The sequence below is a fragment of the Anthonomus grandis genome, chromosome 9 (assembly GCF_022605725.1).
Source record: "Anthonomus grandis grandis chromosome 9, icAntGran1.3, whole genome shotgun sequence".
Lineage (NCBI taxonomy): Eukaryota > Metazoa > Arthropoda > Insecta > Coleoptera > Curculionidae > Anthonomus > Anthonomus grandis.
Genome location: NC_065554.1, coordinates 15,453,397 through 15,476,431, shown reverse-complemented (window position 1 = coordinate 15,476,431; position 23,035 = coordinate 15,453,397). Strand labels below are relative to the sequence as shown.

General features: G+C 30.2%; 3 protein-coding genes across 5 annotated transcripts in view; 2 read left to right on the top strand and 1 right to left on the bottom strand.

The window, feature by feature from the left end:
- The window catches only part of LOC126740381 (sodium/nucleoside cotransporter 2-like), a 31,707-nt gene extending 22,313 nt beyond the window's left edge, over positions 1–9,394 (top strand). For both annotated transcript variants that reach the window (XM_050446367.1, XM_050446368.1), the window contains 7 exons: positions 373–570; positions 1,978–2,139; positions 2,216–2,309; positions 2,364–2,523; positions 2,586–2,731; positions 2,788–2,966; positions 8,698–9,394. In XM_050446367.1, the coding sequence (XP_050302324.1) occupies positions 373–570; positions 1,978–2,139; positions 2,216–2,309; positions 2,364–2,523; positions 2,586–2,731; positions 2,788–2,966; positions 8,698–8,970 (1,212 nt within the window). In that variant the 3' untranslated portion in view covers positions 8,971–9,394. The remainder of the gene's footprint in view (positions 1–372; positions 571–1,977; positions 2,140–2,215; positions 2,310–2,363; positions 2,524–2,585; positions 2,732–2,787; positions 2,967–8,697) is intronic.
- On the top strand, positions 5,319–6,367 carry LOC126740382 (piggyBac transposable element-derived protein 3-like). The gene is made up of 3 exons (XM_050446370.1): positions 5,319–5,764; positions 5,947–6,110; positions 6,183–6,367. Exons 1-3 carry the CDS (start codon positions 5,751–5,753, stop codon positions 6,365–6,367), a joined length of 363 nt encoding a protein of 120 aa, XP_050302327.1. The 5' UTR covers positions 5,319–5,750.
- Positions 9,395–20,334: 10,940 nt separating the features above from the next.
- Positions 20,335–23,035, bottom strand: part of LOC126740249 (ly6/PLAUR domain-containing protein 6B-like) — a 396,612-nt gene continuing 393,911 nt past the window's right edge. For both annotated transcript variants that reach the window (XM_050446187.1, XM_050446188.1), the window contains 3 exons: positions 20,909–21,119; positions 20,728–20,858; positions 20,335–20,679 (listed from right to left, as the gene is read on the bottom strand). In XM_050446187.1, the coding sequence (XP_050302144.1) occupies positions 20,440–20,679; positions 20,728–20,858; positions 20,909–21,119 (582 nt within the window). In that variant the 3' untranslated portion in view covers positions 20,335–20,439. The remainder of the gene's footprint in view (positions 20,680–20,727; positions 20,859–20,908; positions 21,120–23,035) is intronic.

The window sequence follows — 23,035 nt, the reverse complement described above, 5'->3', positions numbered from 1 at the left end:
TGGCTATGAGAGGAGAAGAGAAAGAAAATGTGTGCGCGTACGGCTCTATCTTGCTCTTACGGTAATATACGACCCGTAACTGTCTCTCTTTCTATCTTCACTAACTCATATCTCTTTCTCAACTACCGTTCGCCTCGCCCGATCACACTTTTCATAACACTTTCGTAATGCATTCGCCAGCTTACTACCCAACACAACTGTGCGTAAAAGTTTTACATCAATAACTTACAAAAACTTGAATTAAATTAAATTTTAACTTTCAGTAATATACTTTAGTAATTATGTTTAGCTTCTTTTCCACAAAATCATATAAATTGTCCTAAGTTAAAAGCCTATAAATCAAAAATAATTCTTTAATGTTGCTTTTTTCAGGTTCCATGGCATACAGTAGCCTGGGGTATAATCCTGCAATTCATATTTGGATTTTTAACTATCAGATGGGAAATTGGTAGAAATGTTTTGGCTACATTTTCCGATCACGTAAACACTTTTTTGGATTATGGAATGGAAGCAGCCGCATTTACTTATGGCGATTTTCTTGTGAATGACCAACAAGTATTTGCGTTTAGAGTAAGTAGCAGAAAATTCTATTAGATTTTTTTTTCTTTATTTAATGTGGAGGAGAACTCTATTACCAATTTGTGACCCTTTTTATAATTTAAGGCCTGTTATAAATTTATTGTGATTAATTTGTTCCTTGTTTAAAACTTGTTGTAGAAAATTAATTTATCATTACAAATTATATAAATGAACAAATAGTAAATATCAACTATCTTTTTAATCATATAATAGTTAAGTAACTTGTGGAGTCCCTCAAGGATTTAGGTGTTAGGTCCGCTACTTTTTATAATATACGTTAATAGTCTTTTAAAAATAAATTGCAATGGGGAGATTGTTAGTTATTGTGATGACACTAGAATTTTGTATACTGTAAAGACGTGGCAAGATTTAAAATACACTGCTGAAAGAGGTGTTAAATACATTTCAAATTGGTTCCAGAAAAACTGGCTTACACTTAATGTAGGACAAGGAAACAAAATATATTAGTTTTACATTTGATAATGATAAGCTTCATAGAATGGAACCATTAATGGTTAATCCAAAAATCTCAATTTCCGAAACAGAAACCGTTAAATATTTAAGAATTATTGTAAATGAAAATCTTAAATAGAATATTTATATTCAAAAGCTCAGAGGTCTGGTATCCAAATTTAAGTACCTAAAGGCTTATTTAGATATTAAACATCTGGTGATAATCTACTATTCGTTAATACAATCTTAACTTACTCACGGAATAACCAGCTAGGGAGAAGTTAGAGATTCTCATATTAAACCACTAAACAATGGAACAAATAAATTGCTTTGAATTGATTCATTATTTAAAGAAATCAAATTATAAGACAATTACATATACAAAATTCTCTATGCTACAAGAAATCCCGGAAAAAAAGTTATAGTTTCAAATAAGCAAAAAAATATTGAACAAAGATGTTCTACATTTATTGATCCTGGGGCATTTAACATGATTCCATATAATCATTAAAATGTAATTGGAAAAAAACGCTTTAAATCAAAACTACAAGAATGGATTCAGAAAGCAAGTCGCCAAATCTTACATGATTTAGTAAACAATAAATAAAATATACTAAACTCAACCTCTATGAACCTAATTGTGACTTTGTCCCAAATTGTGAAACATCCCGAATTTAGACGTTATTGTTTTGTGTTTGTAATTTAGCACTTTTTATTGCAAGATTAATACATGACGGGAAAGATATCATGCTAAATATCCAAATTCCATATATAATTAGTTAGCTATAGAAGTAACAAGAAAAAAAAAACAAGTTGCCAATGAGGGCAACTTCTGTAATTTTTTTGTTTATTTGTAAGTATGTGCTTATTTACGATAAATTGTAAAGTTTTGGCAAATAAACGTATTACAATTATTATTAATATTATTTTTTTAAACTATTTTAGGCTCTATCAGTCATTTTCTTCATCGGTTTTGTTGTTAATCTTTTATACTATTATGGTCTTATGCAAAAGTTTGTTAATATGCTGGGAGAATTTCTACAGTACTTCATGGGAACTACCATTTGCGAAAGTGTTAACAGTGTCGCTGTGGCGTTTGTAGGAATGGTAAGCTCTTATCTAGCTTTAGGATCAGATATTTTAATCTAGTAAAGTTGTATAATAAGGAAAATATATATTTTAGTCAGAAGGCCCAATGATGCTTAGACCCTATTTAAAATACCTTACTGATTCTGAACTACATTCGATGATGTTAGCAGGATTCGCTTCAGTTTCAGGTAAATTTCTTACTAACTTTCGAAAGTATTTTAATATATTTTTTTAAATATTAGGTTCTACATTTGCGGCTTATATAAGCTATGGTGCCAGAGCCCAAGACCTGATTACAGCAAGTATAATGTCAGCCCCTTCAGCTCTATGTTTCAGCAAGTTGCTTTATCCAGAAACTGAGGAAGTTAAAATAAAAAAGAAAGATGTTCATATGGTTTCAATGTATGCATGTTTACTAATAAGGCATATTTTTCTTCTTGAATTTTGTATTTATTGCTTTTTAGAGAATATTCGTCAGCTATGGATGCAGCAAGCAAAGGGGCTTCGGATGCTTTTCACTTGATTGCAGCCATTATTTCAGGAGTTACAGCCACGTTGGCATTTGTTTACTTTATTAATGGGGTACTTACGTGGTTTGGCATATTAGTAGGTAGGAAAATATAACTTTTTACTGAAAACTTTGCCTATATATTGAATTTTATTTAGGGTTCACAGGTGAACATGCCTGGACATTGGAATTAATCGCAGGTAAAATTTTTATACCAGTAGCATGGATAATGGGAGTTGAATGGGATGAATGTGAAAAAGTCGGTCAGCTTATCGGAATCAAGACCATGGTTAATGAATTTGTTGCATTTTCGCGACTTAAGAGCCTTAATTTATCGGTAAGCTTAAAAATTACTTTTTCTTAGGCTTGCTACGGTAAATACGTTAAGTATATAGGTATAATCTATATAAATAAGGATTTTTTTAAATTTTTTACTATTATGTTTTTTTTCAAAAAAGGTAATCGGTATTCGAAAGTAAGAGATTAAGTTTATTTCTTAATTATTTACATTTATAACTTATGTAAGAAGTACTAATTAAACCATAAAAGGTCGGTAAACTAGTATATGACCATGTTTTAGAAAAGGACAGGTAAGAAATTATCTAGCTAAGTTTTTATGTTTAACGTGGAAAAAGCTTTCGATAAACCAGCAATTAGTAAAAACTATCAGACTTTGGAGAAAGTTAAAACCTGAATATTAAAAAACGATTACTGTAAATAAAGACAAATACCATTAAGTAACAAAAAACGGAAAGGGATGCTCTTGGTGCGTTGGGCTGTAAATCAAATATTGAAGTTAGACCTAAAATGGTTGGAGAAAAAGATCGGCCAAAGTAACATTTTGGAAAAAAGTGCACAAACACTGGATTCAACAGGATGAAACGTGATACTTATTTATTAAAATTAGAGAGTCACAAAAAAATTGTCAAACAACTTGTTTATTCGTTAATTAGAAGGTACCAATTAAGCATTTAACCAACAAATTCATGTTAGATAGAACTCCTATGTAGATAAAATACTATCAGACAGTAAAACAAACTCGACGACTTCCAAAAATTATTTACTTGGTCTACCCAGAATCTTCAAAATTGACATTGTTTGCTAAATAGATATGATACCAAATATATGCTAAGTAATTGGGTGGACACGAGCCGAAATCGAAAGGTTTATCCGAATCACCTGATGCAAAAAATCAATTAAGTTTAAAATATTTTTGGGAATTTGCAATTAGCAATAATTGAGTCACTAAAAGAATACATACTTTAGCAGTACTAGATTAACAATCTTATTATAAAAATACCTATTTAAGAGATCCATAAATGAAAACTTAAAGGAATTTCATTCCCGGAAACTCGACACAAAAATAAACTTTTCAAGTTGCTTTCAATTAATTCTCTGTTAAAGCACGTTGTTTCTTAGTGCTTAATACTCCTTGATATTGCTTCTTTTTGCCTAGCAAATCTAATGAGCAGAATCGATCAACGAGTTTAATATCCCTATGTATTACACCTTAGTGACCATTATCAGGCAGTACATAATAAAAAAGTGTTGTCTTCTGAATTTCTTTCTGAGACATTGGCATACCACAGAGACATATACTGTTTTGATATAAAATTTTATTAGTTAGTCCATACTTATATTTAATATTTATAAATAATCAGTTAAAATTGCTGAAGATGAGCGTGATCTACATACCGTTTAACTACCTTCCTCTACAGAGGAAGCGCTTCATTATAAGGCGCATGCTGGTCATTGCTAAGAAAACTAAACATTTCGTATTTTCCCTAAAAGAGAGTAGCAGTAAACCGCATAAGCCTTTCAGCTTTCTTTCAATGAACTTAGAGTTAACGGCACTAAATCTACATCTGCTGTTTGTAGTTGCGAATTATGTTGTATCTTGCATGAAAGCATATTGGAAGCGTTTTATTAAATTTCACTGTAGTATGACTTCTGACATTTTTATGTTGCATGACATCATATTTTGTCCAGGTTTTTGTCCTTAAGATAACAGCTCTGACGCTTATGCCACATTTGGTCTTTAAGAAAGATTTTAGAGCTGCATTCAGATGATGGGAAATATTGACTTTTCGGTTCCACTTATATACCTATACAAAATTGTGGAACAAATATTGGATATCTAAAAACTTTCATAATTGACATTTGCGGAAGAGGCTAGTAGCATACATAGCGATAGCATATCGAGAAGATGCTGGAATAGACTGTTATGGAACTTTATTTAAGCAAATTTAAATAAAATATCTGAAAAGTTTTAGAATAATAGGCGTTTTACAGCACTAGGGACTTTCTTATTACGAGTATTATCGTAATAACATAGTAACATGTGGTTTCATATATCATTTTGTATTTTTTATAAGTGTTGATTTTATATTAAAATTATCTAGTAAGTATTAAAATATAAATTTTTAGATGTTGTGAATTTTATCATTTTGACTTACGTAATTGCTTGCTTCTTTAAAATTTAGACTTAGTCTCATTTGACTTGTGAAAATTATTAATGTTCCTTTAGTAAATTCTCTTTCCTATAAAACCAAGTTATAAGCTCAAACACATTTTTATTTAATTCTGTTTCAGGTTTGATAAAAAGTATAAAAAATAAGTAGAAAAATATGACAAAAGCCCATTCATAATATATATTAAAGTCTTTACACACATGTTTTTTACTTGCTCAAGCGTTTACATAACCCGGCAACGCTTTCGGTTATCCATCTATTGTTAATGCTAAGGTTCTCTTAATATCTAAGGGTAGACAGATATTAAAATGGATTGGAACTTTAAACCTTTGTTAAATTTCTAAAATAATGAAGGCTCGTTATTTTTTCTTATTTATTTCTAAAATACTTAGTAACTAGCTTAAATTCGCAAAAAAACTAGAAATTGTTAATAGACATGCTTTCTTAACCCAGATACTCCCGCTGGCCTTTTAAATGGACGCTGGAATATCGTTTTGTTTTCGCAAAGTTAGACCATTCTTAAAGAGGGGGCGCTACTAACACTGTTTTGTTTATGAATGCACCAGTTAATTTTGACATTCGCTTAAATATTTATTGTTGTTTATTTGGTAACGGAGGCAAGTCTTTTTCGCTATTTTTTTTAGTCGATAATGGACAACATCTGGTAAGAAATACTTTATTTTTATTTTATATTTTTTATAGTTTTGTATAAATATCAGTGTAAAATAGTTCATTTTATAATATTTGATATTTGAGAATAGTTTTTGATTGTAAACAAAAGCTAGGTTATGGTGTAATAAGTACCGTCCTTTTAAAAAGCCACTGGGAATATAGGCTACTTTTTAGGTACTGGAAAAAACCATTAACTTTAAATGAATTATTAGAACAGGTTGAGAACATTGATAACGAAATTCCCTCTCCGGATGCGATTCTGATTCTGCCACTAACAAATGCTAATGGCTATGTGACAGACGAGGACGATGACCAGGTCACAATGAACAATCTTCCCGGTAAGTTATCTTTTTTTATATGTACCTGGTATTTGTAATCATTATTTTTTATATCATTTTATTTTATTTTAGGTAGTTTGCTTAATTCTGAGGCTGAACCTGTTTTCAAAGCAACCAGTTACGCAATCGATGACAATGAGGATAACTTAGATGATAGTGATGATGATGTGCCTCTATCTCGTTTTATGAAATATAAGAAAAAGTGTAGGAATAATGACTGGGTTCGACAGGACATTACAGATACTTTACCGATCTGACACGGCGAGGTCACTTCAGTAAATAATAATCTTTAACCCTTAGATATTTTCAACTTCTTTTTTGACGAAAAGCTCTGGGATATGTTAGTTGAATACACAAATATCTATGCGGAACAACACAATAGAACTGGTGATGTGTCAGCAGACGAAATGAAATGCTTCTTTGGAGTTCTGACTTATAGTGGATATTGTACTCTATCCAGAAGAACCCTATATTGGCAAATCAGCTCTGATGGAGATCATAAAATCGTATTTGAAGCTATTTCAAGGAACCGATTCGATTTTATCATGCAAAATTTACATTGTAGTAACAACCTGGATTTTTTTTTTTGGAGTTTGCCCCACTCAAACAAAACCATAGTATCGATGATAGCGTATTTTGGACCACATGGGTCAAAACAGTTTATAAGAAGCAAACCAATACGATGGGGCTACAAGTTTTGGATGGGAACAGATAGCAGAGGTTATATCGAATGGTTTGAACCCTATCAAGGCTCAACGACTCCACTTTATGAACGGTATAAAGATTTAGGTTTAGGGAAGAACGTTGTTTTAACTTTTGTTGATAAAGTTACGTCAGAAAAAGGTCGTTTGCCGTTTCATCTGTTTTTTGATAATTTTTTTACCTCTTGGGATTTGCTTTCAATTTTAAGGGACAGGTGTATTAGAGCAACTGGTACTCTAATAGAAAATCGAATAGCATTTCCTATAATAAAATCTAGCAAAGATCTAAAAAAAGAACACAGGGGTACGTTTGAATATGCTTTAGAGAAAACCGAAAATATTATAGTTTGCCGCTGGAATGACAACAACACTGTTACTATAGCTTCAAATTGTAAGTCTGTATTGCCTTCAAGCAGTGTTTCTCGATTTTCTCAAAAAGAAAAGAAAAAAATAAATGTTCCTTAACCAAAACTAACAAAGATTTACAACCAAAACATGGGAGGAGTAGATAGAGCTGATCAAAATATTAGTCTTTATCGTGTAAGTATAAGGGGGAAAATGGTATTTTCCATTGATTTGTCATCGGTTGGACATGGCAATTCAAAACGCCTGGCACCTCCACCGTCATTATGGCGGAAAATTAGACCAGTATGCATTTCGAAGAACCATTGCTAAAGGAATTTTGGAAACCAATAAGAGAGGGCCTCTACGTCCTAGGATGCATGACAGAGAAATATTGCGTTACGATGGAAGAGACCATCTGATCGAATACCATGATAATCAAATTTAATGTCGTTTTTGCCATAAAAAAGTGCAATATAGGTTTGCTTCCCAAATTTTGTTTTATTACATTTCATACTACAGTAAGGTTTGTTTCATTAATGTTTATTATTTTCTTAAATAAATAACGTATTTTTTTATACATATCTTATATTAATAAAAATCCCCTAATATTCCCACTGACCCTTATAAAGGACGGTCCGTATCTCTAAAACCGCCAAATTAAAAAAATATATATTAAATTAAAAATTACTTTTTAGATCATAAATAAAGCATTTTCAGTAAAAAATATAACATTAAAAAAAAATAGTTTCGGGAGTATCTGGGTTAATAATACTTAATCTAAATTAAATATTCAAAATTTTTAATTTTTAGAAAAGCAAACAGATTATTGCATTTGTTCTGATCTAACTACTACATCATACTTAGGTTGGCAGTATTTTGCTTCTAAATACATGGATTATTTGATAAAATTATGCATTTATACCTTTTGTCACTTGTGCTTATAAATGATATCTGTGAGAAATTATTTATCAGGTTGCCGTAAATAATAAATATGTAAAGTTTTTAATAAAAAGAGCTGGGCAATTAACAGTTTGTAAGGATTAAACGGCTGTTAATACATAATTAAAATAAAACTTCTATGTTGATTTAACAATTATCCTAAAGCTTCAAGGCTAGATTTATAGAACAATTTCACTATGAACTTCTTTGAAAGCAAACTAAATGTAGTTTTGAATTTGAACAATAAATTTTCAGGCGCTCTTTAGTCTAGTGAGAAATTATAAATTTTTGAGAGTCACAGTATTCTGGCATTTAATGACCCTATAAATCAATATTTTATTGAGGTAGAATACGTAGGTAATCTCCTTAAAAATACATATCACCACATATAATTGGTCACACTTAATATTTTTTAGTATGTAACTGTATTTTAAAAGTTAAGAAATTCTAGAAAAAAACACGTGAATTATCATAAGGAAAACTTTTTTGTTTAAACGTTTATTGAATATCTTTTTAACTTCTTGAATATATATCCATATATTTTGCAGTAAATTATTTTAGGCATCAACATGAATAAGCTTATGAAAATTTATGTTTTGTAGGCAAGAAGCAGAATTATCGCCACATACGCCATATGCGGTTTTTCAAACCCCGGATCAATCGGAATCCTTATTTCAACGATGGCAGCTTTGGTACCTGAGAAACAAGAAAATGTCACTAGATTAGTGTTTAGAGCATTTGTAGGAGGTGCGTTAGTTTGTTTTATGACTGCCTGCATTGCCGGACTTTTGATGACAGATGAAGCCATATCTGATAATTCATCTTCTTCTAATCGAACTTTAAACTTTTTAAGCAACTCTACGACTTTACTTTAAGTATTATGTAGGTTTTAATAGTAAATTATGTACTTATATAAATATGACGGTAATTTGTAATGAGTGCATACACTGAAGTATTTTCTGTGTTTAGTCGGACAACCTAAATATGGTATTGTAAAATATAAGTACCTGAATTAAGTTATAATTAACCTAATATAATGAGAATGTTGAGATTATGTATCTTTTAAAAGAGTTAGTATTTACTATATTTCTATCAGTTGTTAAAATACATGTATTACAACCTTGGTTCACTACCTCGTTGTGCTATTATTTCTTAGTTATAATTTTTGATAATTGACAATATTTTAATAATCAGTATGCAAAAGATTTAATTAAACCTAATATCTTTAAATTTTTTATTTTATATTATAGTTTTAGATGCAAGTAAGTAAAGTTTAATAAACCATAATTTTACAAACAATTCAATTTATCTCCTGTTCATCTCCGGACTATACCTCATCCATCAATATGGTTTAAGAGAAGCTCGAACTCGACTTAACTTAATCTTTTTTAAGGTAAAATGAAAATCCTTCAGTCTCCCTCCACTTATTTATTAAACATTTAGTTTACTTAATATTCCAATAATAATAAATAGAGGGTTTTTGATATGTAATCAATCCCTGGGGCGGCGTGTGCCTGTTACTAATTTTAAACCTTTTACCCCCTGATGATGGACACCACTGTGTCCGAAACATGTAGGGAATTTTAAGTTAACTAAATGTTTAATAAATAAGTGGAGGGAGACTGAAGGATTTTCATTTTACCTTAACCTACGACTCCACTGCAAATATGGACTATTTCTTCATTATTAATCTTTTTATAAATCTTTGTCCAATTAATGTATTCTTCTAAAAAACTTTCGGCTCTATAATGTGTTCTACCTATATTACAGAAAAAAATATGATTCGCAAACTTCTGTACACAGAAGCGTTTAAAATACAGGATGTTTCGTTTTACATTTACCACACGAATAACTCTGCAAAAACAAGTGGTATAAAAAAAATTACTTATGCAAAGGCTAAAGTGGGGAATGTAGCATGTGCACACGGAGTTGTTGGACTTTAGGCAAAAGCACTTTCTCTACTAATAGTAATGATAATAGGCCTTCCTCGAATATTATTACCAATGCTTCCGTTGGTGTTAATTTTAATGTTACTGATTATTCAGGTCTGATAATGCCTAATTCCTTAAGCGAGATACCATAGCTTATATTTTGCTTTATTACATAGTTTTAAAGACTAAAACTTTACGTTTTTTCGTTTTGTTGTATCAAGGGCTGTACGACCATATTGAGAATTATTTCAACCTTCACACGTGTGTTTCTTAAAGAAAGTTAATTAATTTCCTGATCCTTTTTCTGTTTTGACCATGTTTTTTCATAAATAAAACACTTATAATTAATTTTCGTTAGAGCTTTATTGAGTACAAAGATGGTTGTGGTTAAAACATAAATAAAAAAGCTTAGAAATAGTAGTTAGAGGTGTCCTATAAAACTACATATAGTCTGCAACTTTTGATTTACATTTTTGATTTTTAAATCATACAAATTAGCACAAAAATAAGCCTTAATAATATCAATATAGTACAGTTTATTGTTTTTTACAGCTATTGATTATAGCACTATATTAGCGACAGATGATTATTTACAGCTTAAATATAACATGAAGCAGATTTATGAAAGATATAGATACAATAAGGTATAATTTTAAACCATTACTATAATAACTCTAAAGAAATTATTTTTTAATATTAAATAAATATTAAGGATGGGTATTATATTTATAATTATTATGTGTTACAACTAATCCTTCGGCCATCGAGCAGTCTTTTAAATATTTATATTTGAATTTTCTACGTAATAATTTAAACATTGATTAACTCAATCATAATCGATTTTTTTTTAAGGATAAATTGGGTTATATTATAATAAGATAGGACTTTATATAATTTTCACTGTTGCATTGTACTAAGTTTTTTTTCTGAAAATTATTAATATAATATATGTAATAGATGATTATAACTTATAGCGACAAATAAAATAAATCTGTTTTTTTTTTATAAAAATTGTATTTGAAAGTTATCTTTACAAAATTAATAATTAAAAGACCGCGAATCTTTTTTTTTTGAAATGTGTGCTTTTGCATATTTACGGTTAATTTAAAAAATATTTTAAAATTTGAATGTTTCCAAACTTTTAATTTGACCATCAAATTGTATATTAATTTGATCTTTGAATCTAATGAATTATTTATTTATCAATAAAGTTTTCTTTAAAATCATATGACATTTTTTATTTGTCAGACATAGATGGGGTTAAACCTGAATTATTTTCGCAATTTTTCTTGTCCAAATAAACAATTTATGTATACAATACTAACATTTTAATTAATAACAATTTTTTATTATAAAAACGAAATATTTCTAGCCATATTAATACAGTAATATTTTATTAGGCTTTAACAACGATATAGTCCTTATTTTAATTCTAATTTACACCTTCTTCTGTGTATTTTCTTAGGTTAGTAGGTTTTAAATTCTTCAAAAAAATGCGAGTAGAGAACTTAAAGTTAATATTAGTTGCGGACTCACTGTCATCATTACATACGTAGTCTGCATATCTCATGACCATCCGCATATTGTAATTCTACTATAATATTTTTCTGGGGTCTAGTCATTATTTTCGCCTGTATTTAAATAATTTATCAAATTTTGCTCATTAGCGATGTCAAAGAAAATTATAAACATCATCCATCTTTAACATCTTTTGCGTATTGTTTTTCCCTTTTATGATTAATTTTAGCATTGAAGTATATATTTTATTTATAGTTTTATGCAGCCACTTTTATTTTAAGACTACCAAACAAAACTTAGTTCCATATCTCTGCATAAAGTTTGCGTTTTCGCTACCTATCATACCTACATATACAGTGTGTCCCAGGATGAGCGAATTTTTGGGGTTGAAATTTGACTGTTTGGCATCCACCCCTTCTTGATTAAAAAATAAAATTTTGCATATTTATATTTTTTTTAAATTAACCATGCCTTGATACGAGCATTTTTATAATTTTATGAGTAGGTAAAGTAGTATTTCTATGCAAGATATAAAAAAAGTTTATAAGAAAAAGTTGTTTAGAATGCAAAATTATGCCCAAATAATTTTTAATTTCATAACCGAATTTCATAACCATAGGTCTACTTTGATTTTTACGTTTAAGTTATTTATTGTTTATTTAATTGAATCGATTATTTCAGAAACCCGTCAAGCGCCAAAGTATGCAAAAATGAGTTACGAACGGAAAAAAATTATTTGGATATAGTTGCATCGTTTAGCGCATAAACCCGGCAAACGCCGTTGCCGTATAAGGGGTATGCGGACCATATTTATACCGTTTAGTGCAGAAACCCGCCAAGTGATGTCGCTTAACGGCTTTCTGCGCCAAACCGAATATTAACTGAACATGGCCGCCATTATTAGCTGCCAGGCGTTTGTTTTTGTGCTGTTCTTATTAGTCCTTGTTTGTCGGTGTTCCTGAACATTACGTAAAGTGAATAATAATCATTTAAAAGTAATTATATGTAGTTCTGCATGATAATAATAGTGTTAGTGCTCGGTCAGTCATGTTAAGCAGTTCAGAAGAGGATGAACCTGTGCCTAAAAGAAGACCTGGAATAGCCCATGAGGATTTGTACAAGCGTAATAAAATGCGCAATGCTTGATTAAAAGGTGAGACTTATACAAACTATAAGAATAATGTAGTTCCTCAAGAATGTTAAGCCAAATGGAATAACTTGTAAGTGTGCTAACAAATGTCGTTTAGAAATAAATCAAAATATAATAGATGATACATGGCATACATTTTATTTTCTACAAACCAAGGATCTTCAAGATACCTATTTACAAACTTTGATAGAAGTCGAAGACGTCAAGCGAAGACGAAAAAAGACCGAAGAACCTCTAGAATCTAAAAGAAAAGTTACATATAGATACAATGTAAAAGTACATGGTGTACTTAAAGTTGTATGTAAAAATTGTTTTTTGCAAATACACGGAATTTCGCGTGACAGGGTAGATAGAATCTGTCAGCTACTTGGAACGCCAACTGATAAAAGAGGTAAAAATAAAAGTGGAAATGCTAAGCCTGGAGCGGTTTGTTTTCGCATCCATGAACATATTTCCAAATTTGATGTAAAAAAGACGCACTATGGCGGAGAGCCAAAAAAATATCTAGATGCACGTTTGAATATTAAACTAATGTATCAAATGCTTATATCCGAAAATGCGGACTTGAGAAATGAAGTTAAATATAACTATTATTATATGTATTTCAAGGAAAACTTCGGGTATTCATTCGGGCGGCCTCAAGTTGACGTTTGTAGTTTCTGCGAGAGTCAAAATGTTAAGATAAAAGATAAAGTTCTAAATGACACTGCAAAAGGTGTTGCAGTAGCAGAGTTAGTCATTCATAAGAGAACAGCAAAAAAGTTCTATGCAAGTATGAAAGCTGCATCAGAGAATAAAGATGATGATACTACTTGTTTTCTGTGCTTTAATTTCATGCAAAATCTGCCTCTGCCAAATATTCCCGTGCAAGAAATATTTTATATGCGTCAACTTTGGGTAAATTTCTTTAGTATACATGATCTGAAAACTAATAAGTCAAAGCTATACGTATATCTTGAGGGGAAAGCAAACAAATCCCCTGATGAAGTTTGAAGTATGATTTTAAACTACATCAACACTGAAGTACCCGCAACTGTAAAACAACTTGTTCTATTCAGCGATGATCCCTCAGGCCAAAATAAAAACCATACAGTTACTCATTTTTTGATGAATCTTTGTGACAGGAAAAGGTTTTTTACAATAACACACAACTTTCCAGTCAGAGGACATTCCTAATTAGCATGTGATCGCGACTTTGGAAGTATAAAGCGTATGTTGAGAAAAGTGGATCGCATCTACACGCCAGAGCAATACGTTGAGCTAATTTTAAAGGCTAGTACCAAGAACCGCTTTAAGGTTCACTTATTAAAAACGTCAGAAGTCTTTAGTTTCAAGAAATGGTGGCCAACACATAATAAAAAAAGCACATATTCTGTTGACAGTCATGGCAGAGAGAAAGAGAGTTTTAAAATATCTACCTACAAGCAGTTCTTCTATAGTAAAGAAACCAAAGGAAAAGTAGTAGTTAGTGAATACATGGACGGATTAGTAAAGTTCACATTTTCTCTACTGAAGACTGCGAATCCTCCAAACTTACCAGTGGAAGTAGCTTATCTAGAGGGAAAGGCAAAAAAATTGGCTCCATGAGTCTTGATGACTTGATAAATTTGAAAGTTTTTTCAGGTACCCATAAACATCAAGAAAATGAAAGATTTAAAAAAACTGCAACCTTACCTTGCCGGCTACGAGGCATTTTATGACCGGATTTTTAAATGGCCTACTACACATAGAGATGCACCACAACCCATTGAAGAGATTTAAATTTAAACTTTAAGATGTATTTTACTCGCGGTTTTAAGAGTATTTTTTTGTAGTTATCTGTAAAATGTAACAGAAAAAAAAGTAATAAATGCTGCAATATAAATAACTGACAACATTATTTCCTAATTACTCCAAAAAACTTCTTAAAAAAAATACTTTTTAATATGTCAACAAAAAATATTATCGTTTAGTGCAGAAACACGTTAAGTACACGATTTTCAAAAAAAAATTGTTTAGGTACCACAAGAAAAAGAATAATTATATTGTTGTTTTCATAAAAACGCTTAGTATTATAAGTACTTTCAGTAAAAAATTACGTTTATCCTTAAAAAAAATTGTTTTTATAATGAAACAGTTTTCTTTACTTTTCTCTAAACTATAATTTTGACACTTGACGGGTTTCTGAAATAATCAGTTCAATTATTCATTCTCACTTTTTTAAAAGTTTAAACAAAAACTAAATAATCCATTAATAGTTAAAATAGTAAAAATTATTTAAAAAATTATTGCCCTTGGAGTAATTCTTTTTACGATTGGTAGAAATATTTTGCTCGTGGAATGCATGCCGCTTATTATATTGGTTGCTTTTTTGCTTCATTTACGAGTTTTTGTCGAACTTCTTAAAATGGAATAATTCTCAATTAAATGTGGCAACTACTATAAAACATTGTCACTGTCAAAATTAAGTACAAAAAACGTACTTATGTCATTATCTTATTGTAAAGTTCATAAGAGTTATTAATAATATTATCAGAATTGACAGGAAAATGTTAAACTTGGATCAGAAAATGTTCATTGTGCAATCATATGGTAGTGTAAATAGTATGTCATTAAAGTACGTTTTGAATCTTTTTCGTGAAAAAAATCAACGTATGGTGCGCCATATCATGCCATTGAGGTATTATTGGACCATACTTTATTAAAGGATCTCTTAATCAAGAAACGTATCTTCAAATTTTGGAAAGATTCTTAGAAGAATAATCTTTACCAGTTGATCAAAGAATAAATCTTTAATTTCAACACGACGGTTGTCCAGCGCACTCCACTATTCGAGTAGCAGAATGGTTGAATAGAATTTTTCCGAATCAACGGATTGAAAGACGCGGCCCAATTGAGTGGCCACCAAGGTCACCTGATTTAACCATTTCTCATTCCTATTTATGAGGCCGGCTCAAGCAGATTGTTTATTCCGGGCCATTACCAAATGACCTGGGAATTACTAAAATTAGAGATAAACAAAAACTAAACAAAGAATTAGAGATGCTTGTAATTCAATTTCTTTTACAGAAATTAGAAATTTTTTTTAAATATTTAGGAAAGATATTGAAAAATGTTTCGATAATGGAGGTAGCTACATTGAATAAATTCAAAATAAGTAAATAAAGTAAATTTTCTTCTTAAATTAGACGTACTAGGTATGTACATTTTATTACAAACATACTTTTGAGGATGGTTTGTAACACTTAGATCAGTGATTTATTTATTAGATACATAAATTAGTTAGTATTTCTCTAATAATTAAATATGAATAAAAAAATTAATTGGTTCACAAAACGTAAAAATCAAAGTAGGCCTATGGTTGTGAAATTCGGTATTCGGGTATAATTTTGCATTCTAAACAACGTTTTCTTATAAACTTTTTTTTGTATTTTGCCTAGAATTACTACCTTACCTACTTATAAAATTTAAAAATGCTAGTGTTAACGCATGCTTGATTTAAAAAAAAAATATATTAAATTTTATTTTTTAATCAAGCAAGCAGTGCTAGATGCCAAACGGTCAAATTTCAACTTCAAAATTTTTTGTCATTTTTAAGAATAAATTCGCTTATCCTGGGACACACTGTATAATCCAGATCACCATCAAGAGTAAGTATAATATAATAGTACGTTACAAGAGAATGCGGTTTATGATATAAAACTATTAGGTTAGAATGCTTTTTAATAAAATATTTTAGGCTTGGTATAAAAATAAGTTAAGGCTTAAATTCTTTTACTTTCAGAGCGGAAAATAAATAATGTATAAAAAGGAATGAAAAGAACAATATAAGAAGGAGTGATAAATAGTAAAATAATTTTACTGTAAAAATTTGGAGAACTGTTGTTTATCAGATAAGGGCTCCTGAGAATCCTTATTCTACTATAATGCTGACGTGTGATGAGCAAAAAATGTAAAGTTTATATGTATTTCAAGCAAATTTCAAAAACCACGATTAACAGTTAATCAAAAATTCTTTCTCTTTCTCTCTGTCCGTCCTTTGATCCTTAAAAGGGTATGGTAGCATTATTTTGTAGCGGCATCCATTAGTACTCTCCAAGCTTCTTTATCCTAAATAGCCTACAGGGACTCATGTCATCCCAGTCCAACTAAGGATTTTATCTTGTCATACTATCTTCCTCTCGGTCGTTTCTCATGCACTTTTCCTGACACAATAAGTTTCTCTAAATTATCGGTTCTCTGTAACAGATGGCCAACATATTTCAGATATCATTTGCTAATTTTAGATGAAAGCCCAGTTCGGATTTTGTATTCATGCAATGGGAAATATAAGGCTCTGGAGGAGTTTTAGTTTTATTTTCCTAGTAAGTGTAAAGTCTGTGCATATGTTTGTCAGTTATATGATTGACCTTCTAGTCCAATTGCTAGTCAACGTTTGATTTTATTTTCGCATCCTTACTTGTTAGTAATAAGTGAGCCCAGATATATAAACTGTTTCACAACCTCATAACCTTTTTAGTTATGGTCGTTTATTTGATTGCTTCTGTTAATACCCATCATTTTTGTTTTATTCTTATTTAGATTGATGCCATATTTTTCACTTGTTGCCTGAAGTTTTTCTACGACTGGTGAGTTTATTTTAAACTCTACAACACATATTCAACTCTTTCATTATTTTAGTGCAATATTTTTGACACTATATATATATACAGAGAGCAGTATTCTGTAAATTATATAGTCAAAAAGTATAGTAAGTCAAAGAACACACCTGCAGTTGCTTAAGTTTCTTCGATAGCTCGGAGAATTTCTGATCAAAGAAAAGTTAAAAATATAGCATAAGAGGTGATTTTGCCATTAGAAAACCAAATCAACCAGATTGAAGATATTGTGAGATTGGTCGAAAATGGATCATTACCTCATGTAGGGAAATTATTTTCGCTAAATCTAGATATAGAGAAAATATTTTGCATTGAAAACACTTGCATCGGAACGGAGCTGAGTGGCATTGGCAGGAGCTATTTCCAATAAACGAATTATTAAAGTATGATCACTAGCTGCCCTTTTATATAGATTTTATGGTTTTAAGAATCTCATGAAGAGTAGTTGTAAGTCAGGAGAGTTCCAAAAGAGTAACAAAGGTCACGCTACTGGTTCGTCCGGCCTTTTTGCATTACAAATTGTATCTGTCTTTAAAATTGCGTTATTTCCCTAATATAATTTTTTTAAACCTGATTTGGCATGTATCTAGTAATGGAACCAACAATAAAACCTTATAGTATTTCCATAACGTTTAAAGTAACATTTCGGTTACTCTAATATTTTGATTTATTTCGATTTGAATTTGTGCTTATTTTGAATTACCATTTCATACTTTTTGTTTCTATCTAAATTTAAGTTTTTTTTGACAACTTTTGTTTAATTTAATATTAAAAAGTTAAATAAATATCATCAAAAACTAAGAAATTACAAAACAGTGTTACCATTAATTGCAATTACCATGTTAGCATCTTTTGGAGAAGATCCCGAAGATGCTAGCTTCTAAAATATTGAGTTTTCGTTAGTGTTAAAACTGTCTTGTGATTTGCACAAAAACTGCACAAGATATTTCAATAATACATATATTGAAATTTATTGTATATTTCCTAGGATTTAAGTAATATTTTATTACAGAATGACTTTTAAAGAAAAACAAACTTCTTGAGTTGTGGTATTAATCAAAATAAACTAAACTAGAGTGCTTTATTTTCTTCCTGATTTATATGATATTGCCAGATATTGTAAAGTCAATTGAAACACCATGCATTCTTTCTCCAAGAGATCACACAAAAAACAAAATTACATTTTTTAAATATTTTTAGGCCCAATTTTTTTATTTATTTTTAGGCCTGATCATGCTCCAATGGGAGCGGAACATGTGTAGCTTTGTAAGAAATTATGTATACATATGTTTAATGAGACTCTGAGTTGAAGTTTTTTACTTTTGTTTTGTTTTATTGTAAAATATACAAATTTGAATATGGATCATATAACAACAGCCTATAAGATGAGTATGCAATATCTCGTTAAACCAATAATACAAGAAATGAAGGAGCTTTTTGGACTACAGTACTTGGCTGGTATATTTCGTGCCATTAGTATGAATTTAGAAGATTAATGGAGTACTGCTTGTTTAGAAATAGATATTAGAATAATCACTTCACTAAAACGTTTAATGTTCATCTTCTATGTGATGTGCTACCAAAGAATCCAGAAATGAAGGACGCGAGTTATGCAGTATAAATTTGTCCATTCTTTTTACCGAAAAGCTGCACAGCTTACTACATTTTTGGGGAATATGTCATAATTGAGATTATATAAAACTAATATGAGAGATGCAATAATACGGTTTAATTTTCTTTGTTATTTCAGATACAAAAATATTTTACTGATTTAATATAGAGGCGTACCTATGAAAATAATCCGAAAGTGCGTTCCAAATAAGTACAAAACTAGAAGACATTGTTGCTAGATTAATAGTAGCTATAAGCTTAGCCCTAGCCATATTTTATTAATTTTTAAATAACTCTGGAATTAATGCTATCGTAATTACAGATAAAGTGATGTTTTTTCTTGAAAGAGTTAGGATTATCTTTTATTACAGACCACCTTCATGAATGGATAAAAAACGTAAATTTGCCCATAGGGAGAAAAAATAATATTATCAAAGCAGCATAAGAATGGAAATAAACCTCAGCCAACAGTATATAAAAAAATATGCGAAATGGGAAGATATTACATCTGTCCATAATTAAAACAAAGGAAATCTCATCGAACTTGTTCTACTTATGAACGGTGGGTTTCTATGGAATCATCAGAGCAAATATGTACTAAATCTTAAATAAATGACTTAGATTAGATTTTTCACGTTTAGTGCTTAAGTTAAGATTACTCTAGTAATATCTTTACATATTTATCATGTTCTGATTTTAATTATAGATTCCCTTGATCCCCATAAATGGTTCAATAATATAAACAATACATTAATTTAAATAATTTAGTGTTATAAATATAATATATTAACATTTTTTAAACGAGGTATCTTATCGCATAATATTACAGACGTTGTAATTTTCCCCATAGCTAAGTGTAAATATGCATATGTTTATACGAAAATCGCTAACAAATAAACTATGAAAAACATAATATACATAAATAGATGCTAAAATAAAATAATATTAACTACTTAATGGCTGAACACAAAAAAAAATCATTGACCATATATTTGTCAAAGTAATTACATTTTTATATTGTTTTAGCAATAGACAAAATAACATTTTCCAAGAGGATCAATATTTTATTTCAAAGTACCCAATAAAATTTTATTATTGGCTCATCAAAAATCTATCAGCCTGGACATTAGCTTTTTATTAGTTCTTTTCGGTATGGTGAGAATTTTTTTTCCTATTTAATTGTATTATCAGATAGTATTATCAGGAAACTAAAAAAAAAGTAACGCATTTTTATTACTCTAATCGTTAATCTCATTCTATGATTTTTTAATTTAAAACAACAGTAGGATGTTTTTTTAAAAAGAGAAATTACTGTGTCATTGCCAAAATATAAACATCAATAGCCTATAGTTAATATAATAAAAGATCCATTATTGCTTTTATTACCGACTAGACAAATTGCGAAAATCAAGCTTTATAAAAAAATAAAACCAAGTGACATGAAACACTAACTTCTACATAATCTTTTACTAAATATCCATAATTTCCCTAAAAATATTACGAAATCGCATATTTTAAAGACCAAAGTAACAAAATAATAATATTTAGCCAACTTAGTGAATGATCATAGCAGCTGCTGTTCTGTTTAACAGAAGTCGTCAGGGCCTTCTCTTGTTCTCTAAAAAGGTTTTTTGCAAGCATCCGCATTTTGGTGATCTTGTCGTCATATATTGCAGTAGAACTGTTGGTTGGCACGTTCATATTACAATAGTTTTGGTCGCAGCATGAAATACACATCTGAAAAGAACATTTTCAAGCGCTTTTTTAATTTCAATTGATAATTACCATCTGTGCATCGATTTCCACGCATCCAACTTTGTTTCGTTGGCATTCCTTTTCAGTGGTACATTTCTTGTTTACCAGTACACTGGTACCCTTCGAGTCCATTATGTGTAAAGTGTGGCAAAAGGTTTCACCTAAAAATACTTTCTTTAAAATTATATAAGGTATTTTGACAATATCTTACCAGGTTTACAAGGTCTATCAATAGCAAACTGGTTACAAACGACGTTGTCCGAAACGTTGACGCATATGTAGCAAGTGACGGCGTATTGGTCAAAGTCTGTGAAGTCTTTTGGTGGTTGGTCGACCAAATTGGATCCAATGTTTTGCTCTTCTAATCCAGTATTTGTAATAAAAATACAACTTAGGAGCATGCCAAGGGTAAACATCACCGTCTGCAATAAGAAAGATAATTAAAATTAAGATATTTATTTTCTAATTAGTATCAAAACATAACTAAACAAATTTTTAGAATAATAACTAAATAATTTGAGGATATAATTAGAAATTTTTAAATAGGTTATTTATCGTTCAATATATTCAAAGATTTCCAAAGTATATAAATATTACATTTAAAATTAGAAATGATTTAGTGGCAAAAGACCAGCTATTTTACTACCAAATAATATTATGCGCAATGTAAAGTTATACGTCTTTATGGGGATCATTTAAATCGTTATGAATTTAAGTTACTTTTCATAGAAATATTCTTGTAAATTTGAAAGGCTTTGAAGCTATCTTTCAAATACAATGAAGACCGATAATATTTTAAAAAATCCATGCAGTCTTTGTTTTCTGTCAGTAGCTTATCAGGAATGTCACCTTGCTGTTTTTTTATGAACATTTAAATTTCGTCTTTTAGCCTAATATTAAATCGTATGTAAAAAAAGTTGGTTAGAAAAAATTGTGACGAGTGAAGTTTAGTCAAGTCATCATCAGGAAAAAACCCTAGGCATTTAATAAGACTAATAAAACCGTTTTCAAAGATTGGCCTTCCTACTCATTACAAGTTCCTTTAGAACGACACGGACAATTGCCATTAAGGAGCTACTTGATTTAACCTCCTTGTATCTTTTATAATAATAATAATAATAATAATAATAATAGGCCTTTATTTCCAACAGGCAACTTGCCCAATAACAAAAAACAGTTGCAAAACAATGAAAAATATAGTTTAAAGCAAAAAAAACAAACCTAAAATGATGAATAAAAAGAAAAAAAAAGTAAAGTCAAAATCTCAAAAGTTATCCAAAAAATTAGAACAAATAACTATTAATATGATATAAAAACTTAATTATAAAAGTTTAACAAGATAATCACATATTCAACAAAATTAAATTAACTACAATATACCTACTAACTATAACTTAAACACATGGGTCTTAATCCCAAGAGTAATGATCCAACAAGATATCAACAATCACATGACCCGGAGAGAAATTTATACCACACATGTGACAGATCCAATTAAATATAGCGCATATTGCATATAGCGGCGATTTCAACAGGATGTTAGTATGAGGCCTTGGCAGAAAGAATGTTAGGGAATGTCTAGCATTAAGCCTAGGCACCATGAAATGTACACCAGAAAGAAGTTCAGGACTATCAATGAATCCATTCAGTAACCCATGCAGGAATTTTACAGCGAAGATCATTCTTCTGAGATGTAATGGATGTTGATTGAAGCGTTCCAACAGTTGCCGATGATCAAACCCTCTAACTGGATATATGCCATCCTGCCTAAAGGGCAAAAACTTCAAAAAGGCAAATCTACGCTAAACAGATTCAAGGAGAATAACATGATTCTGATAGAGCGGGTTCTATGTAATTCAGCCAAACTCCAGTTTTGATCTCATAAAGCAACAGAAAAGCAGTCTTAATGTAGATTCCAAAGTAAAACTCTGAGAACTTCTGATTATGAACCCAAGCCTTCTCAGGGCTGACTTGACTATATTGTTGAAGTGTGGGACGAATGTAAATTCAGAGTCAAAGGTGATACCAAGATCACTAATTTGCTCTAGTCTACTCAAAATAGCATCATTAATAAAGTAATCAAAATTTTAGAGTGTTTTTGTTCTAGAGTGACTGACCACACTACATTTAGCCGCATTTAAGCCTAACCTGTTAACAGCGAACCATACCTCCAATGTATTTATGCAGTTTTAAAGAAAAACACAATCCTCCAAACCATATACATTTAAATATAGCTTCAAATCATCAGCAAAAGCCAGCCTATGACAAGTGAGTAACTTAATAAAGTCATTTATAAAAAAACTAAACAGAAGCGGACCCAGGTTCGAGCCCTGTGGCA

Coding starts and splice junctions, on each gene's coding strand:
- LOC126740382 (XM_050446370.1), top strand. Junction 6,111..6,182: donor CACAATGAACAATCTTCCCG/GTAAGTTATCTT, acceptor ATTTTATTTTAG/GTAGTTTGCTTAATTCTGAG.